This window comes from Saimiri boliviensis, chromosome X (assembly GCF_048565385.1).
Source record: "Saimiri boliviensis isolate mSaiBol1 chromosome X, mSaiBol1.pri, whole genome shotgun sequence".
Classification (NCBI taxonomy): Eukaryota; Metazoa; Chordata; class Mammalia; order Primates; family Cebidae; genus Saimiri; species Saimiri boliviensis.
Window position 1 is genome coordinate 83867212 of NC_133470.1, and position 20123 is coordinate 83887334.

At 44.6% G+C, this 20123-nt stretch overlaps 1 protein-coding gene and 2 non-coding genes across 3 annotated transcripts; all 3 read right to left on the reverse strand.

The window, feature by feature from the left end:
• Positions 1-551: 551 nt before the first annotated feature.
• DKC1 (dyskerin pseudouridine synthase 1) lies at positions 552-14943 on the reverse strand. Its single transcript, XM_003943923.4, has 15 exons — positions 14769-14943; positions 12879-12946; positions 12320-12406; positions 11899-11990; positions 11494-11678; positions 10813-10877; positions 10469-10595; positions 8981-9111; positions 8463-8606; positions 6859-6979; positions 4302-4420; positions 3562-3665; positions 2984-3062; positions 1955-2092; positions 552-1502 (listed from the first exon to the last, which is right to left on the reverse strand). Exons 1-15 carry the CDS (start codon positions 14782-14784, stop codon positions 1431-1433), a joined length of 1548 nt encoding a protein of 515 aa, XP_003943972.1. The 5' UTR covers positions 14785-14943; the 3' UTR covers positions 552-1430.
• Positions 3134-3265, reverse strand: LOC120361956 (small nucleolar RNA SNORA56). Its single transcript, XR_005577982.1, has one exon. It is a non-coding gene; the product is annotated as a small nucleolar RNA SNORA56 (small nucleolar RNA).
• LOC120361952 (small nucleolar RNA SNORA36 family) lies at positions 8788-8916 on the reverse strand. Its single transcript, XR_005577977.1, has one exon. It is a non-coding gene; the product is annotated as a small nucleolar RNA SNORA36 family (small nucleolar RNA).
• Positions 14944-20123: the final 5180 nt, after the last annotated feature.

The following is a 20123-nucleotide window of genomic DNA, read 5'->3' on the forward strand; positions in this document are numbered from 1 at the left end:
CACCTCTTTCATTGGTGGTCAGTGAGAGGAACACAGTATGTGGTGGCCCTCCAACGGTCTGAGGGACAATGAACTGGCCCCCTGTGTAAAAAGTTTGGGGACGCCTGCTGTAATGCCAACACTTTGGGACGCCAAGGCAGGCAGATCACCTGAGGTCGGGAGTTTGAGACCAGCCTGATCAACATACAAAAACCACATCTCTGCTTAGAAAAAAATACAAAATTAGCTGGGTATGGCGGGGCATGCCTGTAATGCCAGCTATTCAGGAGGCTGAGGCAGGAGAATTGCTTGAACCTGGGAGGCAGAGGCTGCCATGAGCTCACATCACACCATTGCACTCCAGCCTCAGCAACAAGAGCAAAAATCTGTCTCAAAATAAATAAATACATCAACCCTCTCCTCTGTTCCAGAGAGATCACTGGTTTTGTGGTAATCACTGCCTCTGAGTACTTGATGTCACATCAGTTGATAGGGCCCAAGGTAGACTGTGTAAGGTATAGAACAAAAATGTAAAACCAGCCAGACATAAAGGAAAAGCATCACATTTCAAATAAGACATAAAGGTCTCTAGATTTTTAATCAAAATATTTTACATTTTTTGCTCTGCTAGCATGAGATCACCAACAATAAGAAAACCCAACAGGAATACATAAAAAACTTAACAAGTCGACTTTAATAAGTAAAAATTACAACGTTCTTCTTCCAGCAATGAACAGTTTCATTCTTTAAAAGTAAACGAGGCCTATAACAAGAGGGCACAGGAACAAGAGGTCAGATGGATTTAGGTGAGCACTGTACACAAGCTTTGAGGAAATTCAAAGGAGTGACCTCTAGGCCAGAACCAAGATGGAAAAGTACCAGGCCTGCCAGGCCTATACCCAGACACCAGGATGGACAAATTCAGTTATACTGAATTCAGAGACAAAATTCAGTGACACTCTGTCACTTATTTAGGATTCTACACCATTTCACTGAGCAGACTTAGTGTGTGTGTGTGTGTGTGTGTGTGTGTGTGTGTGTGTGGTTTTTTTTTTTGGTTTTTTTTTTTTTTTACAAACCTTTTAAACAGAGGGGATAAAAAAAAAAAATGCAAACTAGGACTACAATGTTAAAACAGCCACTAGCAGACAGCTACCAACAGTTACTGGGTCTGAAGGTGAGGCTCCCCAACTCACATCGAGAAGTCATTGGGATAAACTCTGCCTCTTTTATCTTTCATCACCCATATCCTTAAAACAGGACAAGATGGGATGACCACACCAGGTAACATCACCGAGGTCTCCAAATAGCAGCTAAAATGCGCCAGAAGTCTCCATCCTGTCTAGAACCTATGTTCCACACTCTCAGCAACAAAAGGATCTATAACATGTTTTCTCAATAAGGCTTTAGTTTCTTCTCCCAGCTGGACACAATGCTTTAAGTGGCCTTCACTACTCAGAAACCAATTCTACCTCTTTTGCTTTCTTCTTCTTCTTCTTCTTCTTTTTGGTAGTATCACTGTCCTAGAGAGAGAGAAAGCAAGCTCATAGACAGCAGCCACTAACAAAACTATGACTCTCCCAGAAGGAAACCTGGTAAAGGTCTGCAGTGTCAAGCAAGGCTATTTCAGGATCTGTAAGAATATTCTGGGTTAAATACTGCACCTGACACAAAGTTCTGTGGCCTACTTTTGGAAGTAGAAACATTCAGATCACCAAGCTACACATCCACTCCACCCACCATCAACAGAGCTCTAACTATAAGCGGTGGCGGCTGGGTGCATCCATCTGTCCTTTCCACAGGGAGGGCAAGGGAACTCTAGGAACATGGGGAAGCACTAAAGGCACTTGGTAGCACCCCACCCCCTGGGACACAGCTCCTTCAAGAAGAGTAACCAAGCTGGTACAACCTGGGTAATTCTTTCCCCATGCAGAGACTAAGCCAGCCTCAAGAACCTGAACGTGTTTACACACACCCCATCTCCAAGCTCGGCTCCACTCTCCAGACCAGCTTTGGCCTTCTTGTCCTTCTTACTCTTCTTCTTTTCCTTCTTGATCAACTGAGGAACTGTTGGACGGGTCTCGTCACTTTCACTCTCACTCTCTCGCTTCCGCTGAGATGAAAGCAATTGGTTAAGTGTTAGATCTTGGGCAATAATGGACAAGGTTCAAAACACAGCAAGGCACCAAGATCCCAACTGAATGTGACAGGACGTTTTCTGACTTCAAACCCAGATAGGGCCCTAGTTTACTGAGGATTTGAAGACAGTCTCATCCCCTAAATCCAAGAAGCCTTGGGGCAGGCGTGACAGGAACACCACAGCAGCAGCACGGGGCTTAGGGGCAGAAAGGCCCGGAGGAGCTGTTTCTCTCATGACTGCAAGGATCTCTGAGCGTGCTCCTCTGAGTCCTCATAGAAAGCAGGCAAAGCAGGAATTCACATCTGAGAAGTCAGAAGCTCCTCCCACACAACCTGTGCAGGATACTCAGTACCGCCGCTGGTTTCTGAGTGTAGACCTGTCATTCTGTGCTCTAATGCCAGCAGCTCCATGAGGTGGAGTTGCCACCCCATGCTTAACTGACTCTTTAAACACTGGGTGGTGCTGGGTTAAGATGCCTGCCAGTCTCTGGCAATTCTGCTCTCTGCTGAACTTTGTATGGCCTCAAGTGTCCATCAGCCATGGCCTCTGATTTCAACATATCTGTCCTACCATTTCACCTAAGGTGGGGGCCAGAATGACACACTCTATCCCCGTGTTGCTGCCATAGCTGAGGTAGGAATCCAGGCAGGTCTGATTCCTGAGCCCACATTCCTCCTCCCAGCAGACACGACAGGGAATACAAATCAGAGGAGCCTGCAGAGCCCAAACAAGCACCCCAGTATGAAGCAGCTTTACCTGTGTATGCGCTGCACCTCTGAGGCCTCAGTTACGGTAAGACGAATGCCAGTGCCTCTTAGGATTCACCCTAAGCACATTCCAAACTGATCACAGCACACCACTCACCTTCGCAGTTTTTGCTGCTTCAGCAACTACCTGTGGGGCTTTTACCACTTCAGCAACCACCTCTTTCTTGGCAGAGTCACTGAAAGAGGAGAGATAGCAACAGGTCAAATTCACTGAATGGCTTTCTGGGGCAGTACTGATACTATGCAGTGTTATCTGGCAAGTCTAAAGCCACCATCAAAATACTGACACTGGACAAAAGAAGAACTCACCACTTACTACTGTTGCAGACTGACTCCCTCTAGAGTCCCACGAGCCAGACTAGAAAGGTAACTGCTGCGCAGGCCCAAATGCCTAACTGGCCTAGGCAGCCAAGACCTCATGGGACCCGAAGAGTTAGTTCCTGTGGCCCTGCATTTAGCAAGTTTGCCCCAAACCACATGACTCCCACTCCCTTGGGGCTCTACAACCTCCGTGCTCACCTGTCCCTTGCCTCTCGTCCATGTACTCCTGCATCCAAATGGCAAGTGGGCTCTGTCTACCCTCCCCATCCTCACCTGTTGATGACGTACTCCTGCATCAAGGTGGCAAGTGTGCCGTCTCTACCCACCCCTGGCTCTAAAACATCCTGCCCTCACCTGTAGTCAACATACTCCTGCTTCCAGGTGGCAGGCGTGCTGTCTGTTGGTTTCCCGTGCTTGTCCAGAAGGCCCTGCTTGATCATCAGCTTCTTCTGACTGGCCTGGTGGAACATCAAGGTGCCAACATTAGAATGGTTTCAATGCAGGAAACGGGAACGGTGACTGCACATAACAAGGTTCCTCCCTAGTGTATTCTCAGAAAGACCTCAAACTCCTATCCAGAACATTCAGAATTCACCCACTAACTCCAACAAACACAGGACTTGAAGGTCACAAGGCGTATTAGCGAGAGCCTCTGCAGTGCCATTTGGTGACACACATCCCCACCACAGCCTTTGCACATGCTGCTTGTTCCCACTGCCCTGAACTCTCCCGTCCCCTCTTCACTTAATTTCATCAACAGCTAACCCACTCTTCACACTGGCGTGGTTTAACAGACAATCCCTTGCCCAGTCTCCTTGACTACTGGACTCTCCAGGCGCCTGACACCTCTCTGCACTCCTTGGTAGCCACCAATATGGGTGAAATTACCATTCCACTGTGTGATTACGTAAGTAATGCCCAACTGTTTCCCCTCATTAGACTGAAATCTCTGGCCTGTTTCCACTCATTGTCAATCCGGAGCCCAGCACAACACAAGGCTACCATGGTGAAATACACCAAGAGCTGCCCAAGTTAACTATTCTACAACGCCAAACAAAAGAACCTGGCAGGGCATGCAACCCAGTCCCACTTACCTTTGGCCCTAAACCCCACTTCCGAGGGTAAGTGTCTCTCTCCATGATCACTCTCTTGATCTTGGCTACTATACCGTGGTCGCAGGTAGAGATGACTGCTGTGGTCATTAACGCAATAGCTACAGGCATTGACAAAAGAAAAGAATTATTTAAAGGGGAAAGAACTGATAATTGATGAGTCCCAATTCTACTGTTCTATGCCACTTTAAAATTTTGAAACTCTGAGCTCTACTACTTTAATTGCGGTTTCCTTTGCTCAGGATGTGCACATGGAAGAAATCCTCCATTACAGGGAGGAGGCCCTTGAAATGATATTAAACTTCTCAAGTTAAAAAAACACCTAAACAAAGCACCTAAAGATACACATAATGGGCTTGCAGCTCAAGACGTGTATAGAAATGGCATGCACACTCCCTTTGGGGCCATAGAGCCTTTGAAGTTTAAGGATTCCTTTACTGCTGCTGTCCATAGGCTGTGGCTGCCTTGCCTGCTCACAGAGCTAAGGAATCCTGACGACATGCAAATTAGACCCATTAAATGAATAGCTCTAAGGTTCATTCACTAAGAGGGTGCAGAGCATTTAAAGTCTTAAGAGACGATCCAATAGTAGCTAAACTTTCACGAGTTAAAAAACACTGGTGCTTTATATGGAACCACAAAACCAGGCGTCCCCAAACTGCAGCCCCCTGAGGCCATTTATCCGGCCCCCTGCCGCACTTCAGGAAGGGGCATCTGTTTCATTGGTGGTCAGTGAGAGGAGCACAGTATGTGGCCGCCCTTCAACGGTCTGAGGGACAGTGAACTGCCCCCTGTGTAAAAAGTTTGGGGACGCCTGCACAAAACACTCAAAATAGCCAAAGCTATCCTAAGCCAAAAGAACAAACCTGGAGGAATCACGTTACCTGACTTCAAATTATACTACAGAGCTATAGTAATCGAAACAGTATGGTACTGGCATAAAAACAGACACATAAACCAATGGAACAGAATAGGGAACCCAGAAACAAATCCACACACCTACCCTGAACTCATTTTTGACAAAGGTGCCAAGAACATACACTGGGGAAAAAACAGTCTCTTCAATAAATGGTGCTAGGAAAACTAGATATCCATATGTACAAGAATGGAGAAAATATCTGCAAACTACCCATCTGACAAGGGATTAATAACCAGAATATATAAGGAAATCAATGCTATAGGAAAAAAATCCAATAATCCAGTCAAGAAACAGGCAAAACATTTGAACAGACATTTCTCAAAAGACGACAAATAAATGGCAAACAGGCATATGAAAAGGTGCTCAATGCTAATCACCAGAGAAATGCAAATCACAACTACAATGAAATATCATTTCCCTCCAGTTAAAATGCCTTATATCCAAAACACAGGCAGTAACAAATGCTGGCAAGAATTTGGAGAAAAGGGAACCTTTGTATACAGCTGGTGGGAATGTAAATTAGTACAACCACAATGGAAAACAGTTTGGAGGTTCCTCAAAAAACTAAACTGAGCTATGATATGATCCAGCAATCCCACTGCTGGGTATATACCACAAAGAAGGGAAATCAGTGTTATCAGAGATCACAATAGCCAAGATTAGGAAGCAACTGAAGTGCTTATCAACAGACAAATGGATAAAGAAAATGTGGTACATACACACGATGGAATGAAAACCATTCAGCCTTAAAAAAGAATGGTATCTATCCTGTCATTTCCAACAACATGGATGGAACTGGAGATCATTATGTTAAGTGAAATCAGCCAGGCACAGAAACACAAACATAGTATATTCTCACGTATTTGTGGGAGCTAAGAACCAAACAATTGAACTCATAGACAGAGAGAGTAAAAGAATGGTTGAGAGAGACTGGGAGGGTAGTGGGGGGCTGGCAGGGAGGTAGGGATGCTTAAGGGGCACAAAAGAAAAAAAAAAGAAAAGAAAAATCAGGCCAGACACGGTAGCTCACACCTGTAATCCCAGCACTTTGGGAGGGCAGATCACCTGAGGTCAGGAGTTTGAGACCAGCCTGGCCTACATGGCAAAACTCCATCTCTACTAAAAATACAAAAATTAGCCAGGTGTCATGGTGCACACCTGTAATCCCAGCTACTTGGGAAGCTGAGGTATAAGAATTGCTTGAACCTGGGAAGCAGAGGTTGCAGTGAGATGAGGTCGTGTCACTGCACTCCAGCCTGGGCAAAAGAATGAGACTGTTAAAAAAAAAAAAAAAGCAACAAAAACAAAACTCACCACCACCAACAAAAATCAAAAGAATGAAAAAGTTGAGTAAGACCTTACTATTTGATAGCACAAGGTGACTATAGTCAATAATAACTTAAGTGTACATTTTAAAATAACGAAGGTGATAAATAACTAAGAGTAAAATAGGATTGTTTGTAACACAAATGATAAATGCCTGAAATGCATACCCCATTCTCCATGATGTGATTATGTATTGCATGCCTGTATCAAAACATCACATGAACCCCATAAATATATACACCTACTACATAACCACAAAAATTTACAATTTAAAAAACAAACCTCCCCTCTTACCCATGCAGATTGCTTCTCCTTTGGTGGTGATAACCACAATCTCTTGATTGACCTCAATGCCATCCTCATATCGGAGAACACCCGGAAGCATGATCTTGGCCCCATAGCAGATGGCATTTACCTGCAGAGATGGCACCATGTGTAAGGGCCCCAGCTGCTGTCCTCCATGCCACACCCACACCAGAGTAAGGAGGATAACAAGAGGGTGGGGCCTGACACCAGGAAACAGAGCTAATGGCACTGACAGCTGTAAGGGGCACGAAGGGACTCAGAAGAGCAGCAGCTACCTCACTGTGCTAGGCACATGACTCAAAAGTAGTAAAGACGTTCAGGTTTTCAGGTTCTAGAGACTAGAGGTATTTTCATTTTATTTATTTTTTATTTTTAGGCAGAGTCTCCCTCTGTCATCCAGGGTGAAGTGCAGTCACGCATTCTCAGCTCACTGTAACCTCCGCCTCCCGAGTTCAAGTGATCGCCATGCCTCAGCCTCCCAAGTAGCTGGGATTACAGGCATGTGCCACCACGCCCAGCTAATTTTTGTACTTTTAAGAGAGACAGGGTTTTATCATATTGCCCAGGCTGGTCTCAAATTCCTGAGCTCAACCGATTTGCCTGCCCTGGCCTCCCAAAGTGCTGGAATTACAGGTGCGAGCCATAGCACCTGGCCGGTATTTTCATTTTAAACATAAAAAAAAAGCCTTAGCATTCCTTAATTGCTCCTCTCTCTCCCTTATCAGGAGATAAGGCAAGATTAGTTTACTGGAGATATGGGCAAGATTAGTGAGGCCTGTTGAACCAATCACACAAAATTCTTGGTGTAGAATTTATATGCCAATGGGTAAAAGTTAAGGCCACCTCTTCAGAGGTTCAATGGTACCCAATGCACCCATCTTCCTTATGCCATCTCTACCCACCTAGATCTCTTGCTGATCACATCCTACCCTCGTTTTATTTTCAGCCACAGGCCAATGGTTTGGTAAGGAGAAGACATTACATTTACGTTGTCCACTGTTTGTGACTGCATTTTATTATGGTGCCATCTTTCAGTATTTATTATAGACTATATGCATAAAAAATGGAAACATCTATACAATTTAAGATTTGAATATAAGTAATTACCAACCACAAATATTTTAAATATCCAGAAATTTTTAGCCCTCAAGTTACAGCAAAGACAGTAATATGTCTTATTTTATAAAAGGCCAATTATCTGATCATCATAAAAACATAGCTCACAGCCTTGATCTCCCAGGCACAAGCAATTCTCCCACCTCAGCCTCCCAAGTAGCTGGGAATATAGGCATGTGCCACTACACCTTGCTGTTTTTTATTTTTGTGAAGACAAGGTCTTACTGTGTTACTCAGGCTTGTCTCAAACTCCTTCCTGGGCTCAAATGGTCCTCTTGTCTCGGCCTGCCAAAGTGCTGGGATTATAGGCATCAGCCACTGTGCCCGGCTTAATGTGCCTTAAGTATGCCTACCATTAAACTTTTACTTTAACTTAAATTAGCATACTTGGTTTGGACTTGGAAAACAATAAAAGGAACAAGCCTCATCTTTGGAGTACATGCTGCCTAAACATAAACTCCTAAGCTGGAACTTACTGCACTGTCTTTCATAACCAGCCGTTTATGAGACGTCAACAGCTTTTCCAAAGGGTAAACAACTCGCCGCAGGTAACTCTCATCCTTGTGGTTATCATACAGCCACTGAGCATCAAGCACATCGTGCATTGTCACCATGTGGTCCTGAAAAGCAGCCATATATAAAAATAATTCAGTTTATTTGTATCTCAGCCCATCAGACCCCAAACTTCATAAAACTGAATGTAACTCGTCTGCTAATACAAGCTCATTATGTCTTCAGCCTCTTCAGTCCTGTCTCTCCCAGGCATCTTTAACTGTTGATGTATTAGACCCAAGCAGGCATTTTTGTAGGCTGGGAGGCAAATGAATAGAATACTTTCTACTCAGTCATCTCCCCTAGCCCATTTTAATGTCCCAAAGTTTAATTAACAGAACAGGGAAGCTGCCCTGCACTGAACTCAACACTTTGGAAAGCACCTTTCCCATGACATGAAGCAAGCGGAGTGCTCTAAAACTTCTAGCCCCATAACACATACCTTTTCACTCATGACTCCAGAACGAACCCTCCGAAGCTCCTGCATTTGACCACCAACTCCCAATAACAAACCAAGATGCACACATAATGTCCGAATGTAAGTGCCGGCCTCACAACTCACCCAAAAGATTCCTAAGACACAAACACAAGAAAAGCAGCACCTACTGTAAGTACATCTCTAGTTGAGAAAAGCAGTTATCCTTTATCCGAGCCATCAAGACTAGAGGTGACAGACACAGGCCATGACTAGCACCATATGCTAAGGGCAACTACTTTTCAAAATATAAGCATTTGCAGCTGGGTGCAGTGGCTCACGCCTGTAATCCCAGTACTTTGGGAGGCCGAGGCCAGCAGATCACGATGTCAAAAGATCGAGATCATCCTGGTGAACATGGTAAAACCCCGCCTCTACTAAAAGTACAAAAATTAGCTGGGTATGGTGGCGTGCGCCTGTAGTCCCAGCTACTCGGGAGGCTAAGGCAAGACTTGAACCTGGGAGGCAGAGGTTGCGGTGAGCCGAGATCACACCATTGCACTCCAATCTGGGCAACAAAAGTAAAACTCCATCTCAAAAAAAAAAAATACACACACACATATATATATATAATATATATATATATATACACACACACACACGTATATGTGTGTGTGTATATATATATACACATACACACATATGTATATATATAGATGCATTTACTACATTTAAAGATCTGTAGTTCTGATATTAGCACTAGAGTCACACAGCAAAATTTTTAACACTTAGTTGCAGGTATATTCAGCATGGTATATTTCATGGATGGGAGGAAAATTGGCATTGTCTCAAATTTATAGCCATGAGCTGTGGCTCACGCCTGTAATCCCAGCACTTTGGGAGGCAGATCGTGAGGTCAGGAGATCAAGACCATCCTGGCCAACATGGTGAAACCCCATTTCTACTAAAAATATAATAATTTACTTCTGACAACTTAATCTGACCAGTCCTGCTAAATATTGATATGTTAAAAAGACAAGTAAAATCCAACTGTTTATAGTTGCTTTTTTGCCATTTGGTAGCATTTTACACACAGACTTTGATCTTCAGAATACTCTGGATTCAACAGAAAAACCTTTTAAATGACATTTTGTACAACAAAAGTCAAAATTGTGACAAATAAAAAAATATGCGCAAAATATACTTTTCTGAAAACACTTACCTTTGAACAAAGCACCAAACTACATACACGAATGCAGAATGAAAACATTTCAATTTCAGCAGAAGCAGTCATAAAAGGTATAAAAGCCACCTCACTTTACTAGGCACTGTTCACTTTTTAAACAAAAGACAATAAAAAATATTGCCCACAGACAATATCCCTGCTGTAGGGCAGGTTTCAGAAAGTCTTCAACTTCAAACACATCTACTTTAACAGAACAGAGTCCTGAAAAATGTGCTCATACCCACTTGTGGCCTATTCTAATTAAGTTCCTTCCTGGCCTAATGACCCACCTAATCTTCTTTCAGGATCATATTCAATCATTTTGCTCTCGTAGATGGTCCTCACTCGGAGCTGCCTCTTTACTGCAGCAATAAGTGGGGGTCGCTGGAATAGGGCACCCGTCAGAGTTTCTAGGGCCTAAGAACAAACACAAACCACAACAAACACCCTCAACAGAATGTATGTGGCCAGCAGATACCCCTACCATGTGCAGTCACTGGTCCAGGCTGGCTATGGCAGCCGACCAAAAAGGGCACAAAAGGAGTCAGCCAGGACAACTAACCCATCTCCAGATGTTTAGGGGCTCAGAAATCCAAGTTGACAAAGGGTATCCTCCTTAGAACTGCAGACTCACCCTAGAAAGCTGGGTCCCCCCTTCAATAGCATTGTGCAGCCGGACAATCCCCACATACTCTTTGCCTGAAAAATGACAAAAGAGTAGTCAGGTGTAGCCACTGAGTTTTCTCTTTTCTGTGTATCTTATAGGCTCAGTCACTCCCATTTTGCACAGCAGGAAAAGCAGGCAGTTTGACCTTGTGTTTCTATAACATTTGCATTAAGACAGATTTCATGGTGGTGATGTGGGAAAGGAATGAAGACTTTCTCACTGGGAATTCAATGTACTGAACAAGGGCAGTTGGGAGTACCCAGTGTATAGAGCCTGCCTGGAAAATGCCTTGCAAGATAAGCAGGCTTTTCTCAGATAAAAATGAAGGAAGGATACTTTAGGCAGAAATGGTAGCACAGAGTGAGAAGCCTGGGGTGACAAGCTGAGAGCTGAACTTGGGCAGAGTTCTGCCTCCAGGCTACAAATGGATCCAGTCAGCTTGATGAACACATGCTTAGTATTTGGAATTCCAAAAGGGGCAGACCACCAAGATCTGGCAGGGGACAGAAGGCACACAGAAACAAAACAATATCCTTGCTTCAGAATTTTCTTCCCCAAATGAAGAAATAGTTTCCATCAGGCAAAACGTAGAAAGCAAATGCAGAAAGCTTCCACTCTAGCCAGTTCTTCCCTCCCTCCCCCATATACCTGCACTCTGTTGTGACTTCACCAACCGAGTGGCTCGTTCTATGCACACGATTAAACAACCAGTCACCTTGGGATCCAGAGTACCACTGTGCCCTGTCTTCTCCACCCTAAGTATCCGTCGAATCCAGGCTACCACCTCATGGGAAGAGGGGTTAGAGGGCTTGTCAAGATTAATGAAACCTGTCCTAGAATAGAAAAAAAAAAAAAAAGTAATGCATCACCCACTCATGTTCCAACGAAACAACAGATCTGAAGAGTCAAAAAGAAAAAGAATTCACTGTGCGTACACGTTATATATTCAGGACAAAGCTATTCTGACATGCTACTATCTTCTTGAATAGCTGGTGTGAAAGCATCATTCTCAAAAGAAAATAAGTTTCAACAGTGCCTCCTCCCAACACTTACCTGATATAGTCCCCAATCTCTCTCTTCAGAGGATTTGAACCACATGCAAGAGGTGTATAGTGCGTCGTCCTTACATTCAGCTTATCAAAATTCTAGAAAGTGACAACGCAACACAAAACAAAATAACATGTCACAAACATATGTAAAATGAGAGTCAGCACCACTATGCGGCCCACAAATTGGCACAGGTCTGCAAGATGGAGTAAGTACAAAAACTGAGAACTGTTTACAAACTTAGCAATCTAATATTGCAGTGGTGACATACGTTATATTCTACGACAGTGTTGAGTGCATTGTAATTTTTTTTTAAACATGGTTCTTCATTTCGGATACCTTAAGGAATTAAACACTATCAGTTGTTTAACACTTGGAAATAACACAAAAGCAGACATTCACCTGATGCATGATCTTAACCACATACCTTTAGCAAAAGGGGCCACTGAGATGTGTCCAACTTAGCAACTTTGGATTCAGGTTTGATAAGAAATTCTTCGACGTGTTGTATTTCCTTCCACAGAAGAGAAATATAACCTATTAGACTTCCCACCTGATTTTGAATAATTCCATTGCTACCACGGAAATTTGTGCCTTTTAAACAGAAAATAAGACTTTCTATGCCTTTTCAGTGGGACCTCCAAGGGAAAGAGAGAAGAAATGAACCAGGAGTACTGAGGGGAAGTGAAATGCCAGTAAGATGGGTCCAAACATTTAAAGAGAAAGGGGGATAGTGGGTCTGTGGGTGGGATAAGGAAGAGAAATTCAGAGAGAGCAGTTGCGAAGGCCAGCACCATTTAGTAAGCCATGTCTGAAGGAGACTTGGACTGATTGGGGCTGTCATATCAGTACTTTTTCACATCTACACAATGACCACCAATCCTGGCCCATTCTTGGAAACCTTTAAAAACACTTCTTTCCTTTAGTTTGTTATTTAAGTAAACCTTCTTTTTAGTCAAAGTGAAGTCAAACACATTACTACTCACGGCTACATCTTCTTCTGGCAATGACTTCCGCTCCTTTTTCTTCTTATGTTTCTTTGGTAAAATAATTACTAAAAAAGACAAACACAGGAGTTGGGAATTTTCCCCAAGAATAAATGAGCATGAGTTTAAAACAAAAACCGAAATTAGGGCAGGTAGGAAATGGATTTTAGGTCTACAATTACAGTCACATGCCACATAATGTTTTGTTCAAGGACAGACTGCATATGTGACGGTGGCCTCCATTAAGATTATAACAGAGTTGAAAAAGTCCTATCTCCTAGTGATGTCTTAATGATCCTGACCTGTGTAGGTCAAGGCTACTGTGTGTTTGTGTCTTATTTAACAAAAAAAAAAAATGTTAAAAAAAAAAAAAAAGAAGAGTTATAAATCAGGATATAAACAGAGAAAATAATTATGTACAGTTGAATAATGTGTTTATTTTAAGCTAGGTGTTATTACAAGAGTTGAAGGAAATAGTTTATAAAGTTACAGTAAGCTAAGGCTGATTTATTCTGAAGAAAAATATATTTTTATAAATTTAGTGTAGCCTAAGTGTACAGACTTTATAAAGTCTCCAGTAGTGTAATGTCTGAGGCCTTCACATTCAGTCACTGACTCAACCAAAGCAACTTCCAGCCCAGTAAACTCCATTTATGCTAAGTGCTCTCCTCTACAGGTGCAGCACTTTTAACCTTGTGTACTATATATACATATACATTTGAGATGGAGTTTCACTCTTGTTGCCCAGGTACGATCTTGGCTCACTGTAACCTGTCTCCCAGGTTCCAGCGACTCTCCTGCCTCAACCTCCCCAAGTAGCAGGGATTACAGGCATACGCCACCATGCCCAACTAATTTTTGTGTTTTTAGTAGAGACAGGGTTTCACCATGCTGGCCAGGCTGGTGTCCAACTCCTGACCTCAGGTGATCTGCCTGCCTCGGGCTCCCAAAGTACTGGGATTACAGGCACGAGCCACCATGCCCAGCCCTGTACTATATTTTTACTGTCCTTTTTCCGCTTAGACATGTTTAAATACAGATCCTCTAGACACTGTGCTCCAACTGCCTATAACATTCCCCACAGTACCATGCCGTCCAGGTTTGGAGCTTAGAGCAACAGGTTACACCATATACAGCCTAGGTGTGTAGTAGCCTATGTCATCCGGGTTTGTGTAAGGGCACTCTGAAGTTCACACAATGATGAAATTGCCTAACGACCCATTTCTCAGAAAGTATATCCGTAGGTCAGCGAGAAAACAAAGTGTGTAAGGCCAGATATATGGGTCGAATCGCTGGGTAACTGCCTGCAGGCTACTGCATGCGTTGGCTTCCCTTCCGGTTCACCACGTGGCTATGGCAGGGCTTAAACATCCCACAGAAGCGCTCACGCAGGGGACCCGACAGTTCCATAAGCGACCACTCGACTCTCCCAGCCAGCTTGTGGCCTCTAGAACTTTCTTGCAACTCGGAGCTATCTCTGCTCCCGGGTCCCTCGGCTCCTTTTCTTCTCGGCCCGTTTCCACCACCCTGGCTCCCACCGTCGCATGGAGCTATGCTGGCGGCGTCCGGGCTGGCAGCAACACAGACGCTGCCACGTCCCCCGCCACCACGGGGTGGGCAGCACGACAGATGTCTTACGACGACGACCCGGACCCCAGGGAGGCTTGTCGTCCGTGAGAGGCCCGAGCCCCGCCATGCTAAGTCACCGCGAGGGACTCCCACTCCCGCCGTCGCCATGGAGCCAGGGACGAGCGACAAGGCCGGTCGGCTAAGAGGCCGACACGCCAGCGGGAATCAGAGGGAGGTGTGCGCGGGCCCCGATACCGTCCCCCATCACTGGCTCCCCGAGTCGCCCGGGGTTAGCACGGCGTGGACGCCTGCAGCCCTTACCTTCCGCATCCGCCATGTTACGCTGCACCGCGTGCGTACCGCCTGGTCCACCGCTCAGAGAACTACCGCAGACTCCCGCCGCCACAGTCTCGTCAGGCCGCGCTGCTAGGCCTGCCCAGCCGCTCACAGCCCTCTGCGTGCCTCGCCGCGGGGCGGGAGGGGGCGAGAGGGGGCGGGGGCTTCCCGGGCGCGGACCCGAGGCGCGCGCGCGCGCGCGGATCTTCCGCGCAATGCGATTGGCTGGCTCGGCCAGGGTCGCGCGACCGCGCCTGCGCTTCGAGCCTCGACCAGGCCGATTGGCCCGGGCTGGAAGCACTAGTGCCGCCCGCCCCGGCAGCCCGGAGTCTGTGGGCGTGTCCAGCTGTCGCTGGTTCACCTCCGGGTTTAGCTCCGCGCCTGCGCCTGGGCTCACGGCTGAGCGCTGCGAAGTCAGTCAGTAGCTCATTGCTTTTTGACACCGACTCTCTCAGGTTGGTGTCGGATCACTCCTGATTAAAAAGTGAACATGTTGAGGCTCGCGGAGGTTGAAAGTCTTTTGCTGCTTGCAGTTCCCGTCCAGCTAGAGCGGATGGCCAGTAGGAGCAGGGTATGAGCCACATGTTGACTTTTTCTAGCAGCAACATAGAAGAGTAAAAAGAAAAAGGTGAAATTGATTTTAATAATGAATTTTTTTAACCCAGCGTATCCGAAATATTATCATTTCCACATATAGGCAAAACACAACTGCATGAACGGGATATTTTGCTTTTTTTTTTTTTTTTTTTTTTTTTGGTCCCCGCAAGGTCTTTCCGGTGTGTGTGTGTTTACTGTCACAGCACACCTCAATTGCAACTCTGCGACCAGACTTCACGCCAAACAGCACAGACAAAGCACTGGCACTAAATCTCATAGAAACAGGATGAGCCTGGGTATGGTGATAGGCAGCAGGGCTGGAAGCTGGAACCAAATTGATTTCTCCCCAGGAATCTTTGGTGCTCTCTAATTGATCGCGGTGTCCTATAGTAAGCCATCATGATCTGTATAACCCCGGTAACGCTAGGTCTGGCTAAAGGCATCCTGCCTTGAATCACCACAATGGAAAATCATGTTGCCTCATCTAATTCCCAGATCTAATCAGTCCACAGGCCAGAGCCTGTGAGGTAAGCCTGTAAAAGTGAGGCCAGGGACATGTGTGTAGTTTAAGCCTGCCTCCTACGTTCCCCTGGGACCCATGGCCATTTACCAGAGGCTTGCACAAGCTCGTGTTAATCCCTGGGGAAGTAGAATGCCACTGTGGTCCACTAGCCAGAAGTGGAGTCAGCCCATGTCCCTTTCACTCTCAGCCACCCTGTGGCTCTCTCCCCACTTCTTGAATCCATACTTAGAATAAACACAATTGGTGGCTGGAAAAGTTCCCGCATGGGCTTCCTGACTCAAGGACTGAGGGTGATAAATGGAAGGAAAGATCAAAGGAAGCCTCTGCACGTTATCATAATTGAGTCCCTGGAAACTGATTTGATCATCTCACAAGGTGAGAGATAAGCCCCTTGAAAATTCAGGGAGGTGACACCTCAGTGAACTTTCTGGGCATCCAGTCGGCTGAGACATGTTGAGATGGTCCCTCCAAAGAGAAAGACAAGTTGCCTTACCTGGAACCCTCTGCTTGCTAAAAAAGAAGTGCAATACTCAGTGGGCCATTTTCTGGAGATGGCATATCCCATTAGTATGCTACACAGAGCCTTTTCCAAGCCTTAGTAAGAGACTCACAGTTCAGGCCTCTGGAATTTGAAATAAACTTAAAGCTAAACCCTCCACACACAAAAAAATAATAATTTGCCAGGAGGAAAAGCTCCTGGCTTGCTGTAGTTATTTACTGAAAGAGAATGACTGTGACTCCTGTGGTCTTAAGACCTGAGCTGCCCATCATAAACTGGGTGTTGTCTGACCAAACCATAATGTTGCTCATGTGAAACAGCACTCCATCATCAAGTACAATGATGCAACCACTTTAGAAAGTGGTCTGGCATGGGCCGGGTGCAGTAGCTCACACCTGTAATCCCAGCACTTTGGGAGGCTGAGGCGGGTAGATCACAAAATCAGGAGTTCAAGACTAGCCTGGCCAAGATGGTGAAACCCTGTCTCTACTAAAAACACAAAAATTAGCCGGGCATGGTGGTGGGCGCCTGTAATCCCAGCTACTTGGGAGGCTGAGGAAAAGAACTGCTTGAACCCAGGAGGCAGAGTTTGCAGTTAACCCAGATTGCACCACTGCACTCCAGCCTGGGCAACCGAGTGGGACTCTGTCTCAAACAATAAGAAAAAAAAGAAAAGAAAACGATCAGGCAGTTCCTTGAAAGGTTAAACATAGAGTTATCATATGACTCACCAATTCTACTCCAAGTTATAGACCCAAGAGAATTGAAAATGGATTTTTAGACAGATGATTGTACACATGTATTCATAGCAGAACTATTCACAATAGCCAAAAGGCAGAAACAACCAAAATGAACAGATGAAGTATAAACAAAATGTGGTCTGTCCATACAATGGACTATTATTCAGCCATAAAAGGGGATGGCATACTGATGGATACAACATTGAAAAGCATTAGGCTTAGTGAAAGAAGCCACACACCAAAGGCCACATTTTGTATGATTCCATTTATAGGAAATATCCAGACTATGCAAATCTAGAGACACAAAGCAGATTAGTGGTAACCTTGGCCTAGAAATTTAGGGAACATGGGGAATGGCTGCTAATGGGCACAGAGTTTCTTTTCGAGGTGATAAAAGGCTCTAAAATTACATTTTTGGTGAAGGTTGCACAAGATTTCAAGAATCGTGGGATAGGAAAGCCACTCATCAGAGTTTCAGATCATTTAAATGACAGCCAAATTTCTTGAATTTTGGGTTTGGATCATAGACAGAAATCCAGGGAATTTCTATAACAATGCTTAAGGAATTATTTATCTCTTACAGGCACAAGAATAAAACAACTAAAAACCAAACTTTAAAATTTTGACCCATCACCTTTCCAAATTACAAAACTCAGTGAATTCACAGCCTTCTCAGGTCTCTTAGCAAAGGTTGGGGCCATGATCAGAAAAGCATAGAACACTGGGATTTGAGGTGGGAATAAATTGGAGAATTGAGAGTCCCGGGAATCCCCAGCTCCTACTAAGCCTACGTTATTAAACAACCCTCACCTTTATCTGCTTGCAGGTTCCTTACTCTCTCCTGAGGGAATTAGCAGGGAAGCAAAAGCATATCTCTCTTACTCTCCCACCCCAATGTCTCCAGGCCTGTAACTAAAATTAACCTCTACATTGCCTCAACTGAACAATTTAAGTCATGCAGCTGGAGAAAGCTTGCATATGAAAACAGTAACAGGTAATATTTATGTAAATGATATGTGAAAGTTCTTGACCCAAAAGGAGAGAAGATCATTCTAAATCAGGCTGAATTCTTGGCATAGATGCTGCAATAGATGTTCATGTGGAGATGATACCTGGACCAAGAAGCCTATCCCAGAGCATTAACTGCAACGGATGATGGCGTTCAGGTGAGAACGTACAAGGATTGAAGGAGCTATTTTGCTCAAAATGCTTTAAGCTATTAGATTCCCATATCACATTATTTTTCACCACATCTGACCAGATAACCAAAACAAAATTTTTGCATTTGTCTGAATGCAAGAATCATGGAAGACTTTCCTTTTAGTACCAAATCTTGTGCCAGTTAAAAACGTTTTGTTTGGAAGTAAAAGAAACAAGACCGTTATTATTGGAAGGGTATTATAGACTCTGGGACTCAATAAAGAACAGGTTTAAAGAGTGGGGTGAGTGAACATTAAGGATAGGCCTCAAAATTGTTTATGTCTCATCTCTCACCTTCACAGCACCACACCATGCCAAGTTTTACCATTAAATGAGACTTTAGTGGATGTTTGCAGAGGTAAAAGGAGAAAATCACATGTAAAGAAAGGAATGTAAACAATCGCTCTAAATACGACTATTTTTGTACTCTTAGGAGAAAAGCCCCTAACAATGGCCCCACCCACCATGGATGCTCTTTAGTTCCCAGCCTGCTCTCCTGCCCTCAGGTCCTGTAGGGATTTATTGCTTCTTAAAAGTTTCAGGGCGGGGCGCGGTGGCTCAAGCCTGTAATCCCAGCACTTTGGGAGGCCGAGGCGGGTGGATCACGAGGTCAAGAGATCGAGACCATCCTGGTCAACATGGTGAAACCCCGTCTCTACTAAAAAAAAAAAAAAAAAAAAAAATACAAAAAATTAGCTGGGCATGGTGGCACGTGCCTGTAATTCCAGCTACTCAGGAGGCTGAGGCAGGAGAATTGCCTGAACCCAGGAGGCGGAGGTTGCGGTGAGCCGAGATCGCGCCATTGCACTCCAGCCTGGGTAACAAGAGCGAAACTCCGTCTCAAAAAAAAAAAAAGTTTCATTAGGTCATGTGTGGTAAGCACTGTTAGTTGGCTACCTGAGAGCCATCCTTTTCCTCTTCTTCCTCCATAATGGAGCCCAAGTTTTGGCCAGGATAGCACTATGCCCAGCAGCAGGGGATACATCACAGTTGCTCTAAGCCTGTTAGATCCATTTGTCACATCATTTACTGGCCTCTCTTGCAGTTAGGGTGGTCATGTAGCACAGTTCTGGCCAACGAGTTGTAACTGGAAGTCAGCTGAAAAGGAGAGGGTAGGGTAACGACATGAGGAGCCAGAAGTGGCCAAGTGGCTCTGTTTCCAAGTTCATGGAGCCATTCTCATGTCTCTAAGTAGAAGTGTATTTTTCCTGGGTACTAGAATCTAAACCAAAGTCATGAGGTTGAGAAGCAAAAATTCTGAAGGCAGATTATTCAGCATACCAGTGAGATATGCCATTACCCACCTCAACTCTACTTTCCAGACGTCTTATACACTGACCATGAGAAAAACTGCACCATTTAGTGGTTTCTAGTTCAGTGTATGCTCCAAATCTTCACAAGAATGTTGTATCCCAACTAGCGACACTGCAGAATCTTCAACAGGCCATTTTATCATTGGCCAGATGAATAGCTGCATACAGAATGTTGGAAGAGGTATGGAATTGTTTTAGCAAATAGATCACATCTGGGACCATAGCAGCAATTGAAATAACCATATGATTATGCTTTCAGTAATCCACAGTCATTTACTGTCCACAGTCTAGGTTTCTACTGCTGCATAACAAACCATCCCCAAACTTAATGGCATTAAACAGCCATTTCATTGTGCCGACAGATTCTTCAGATTAGAAATGAAGACAGGACACAGTGAGAATGGTTTCTCTTTGCTCTATAATATCTGAGGTCTTGGCTGAGATGACTTGATGGATAGGGGTGACAGG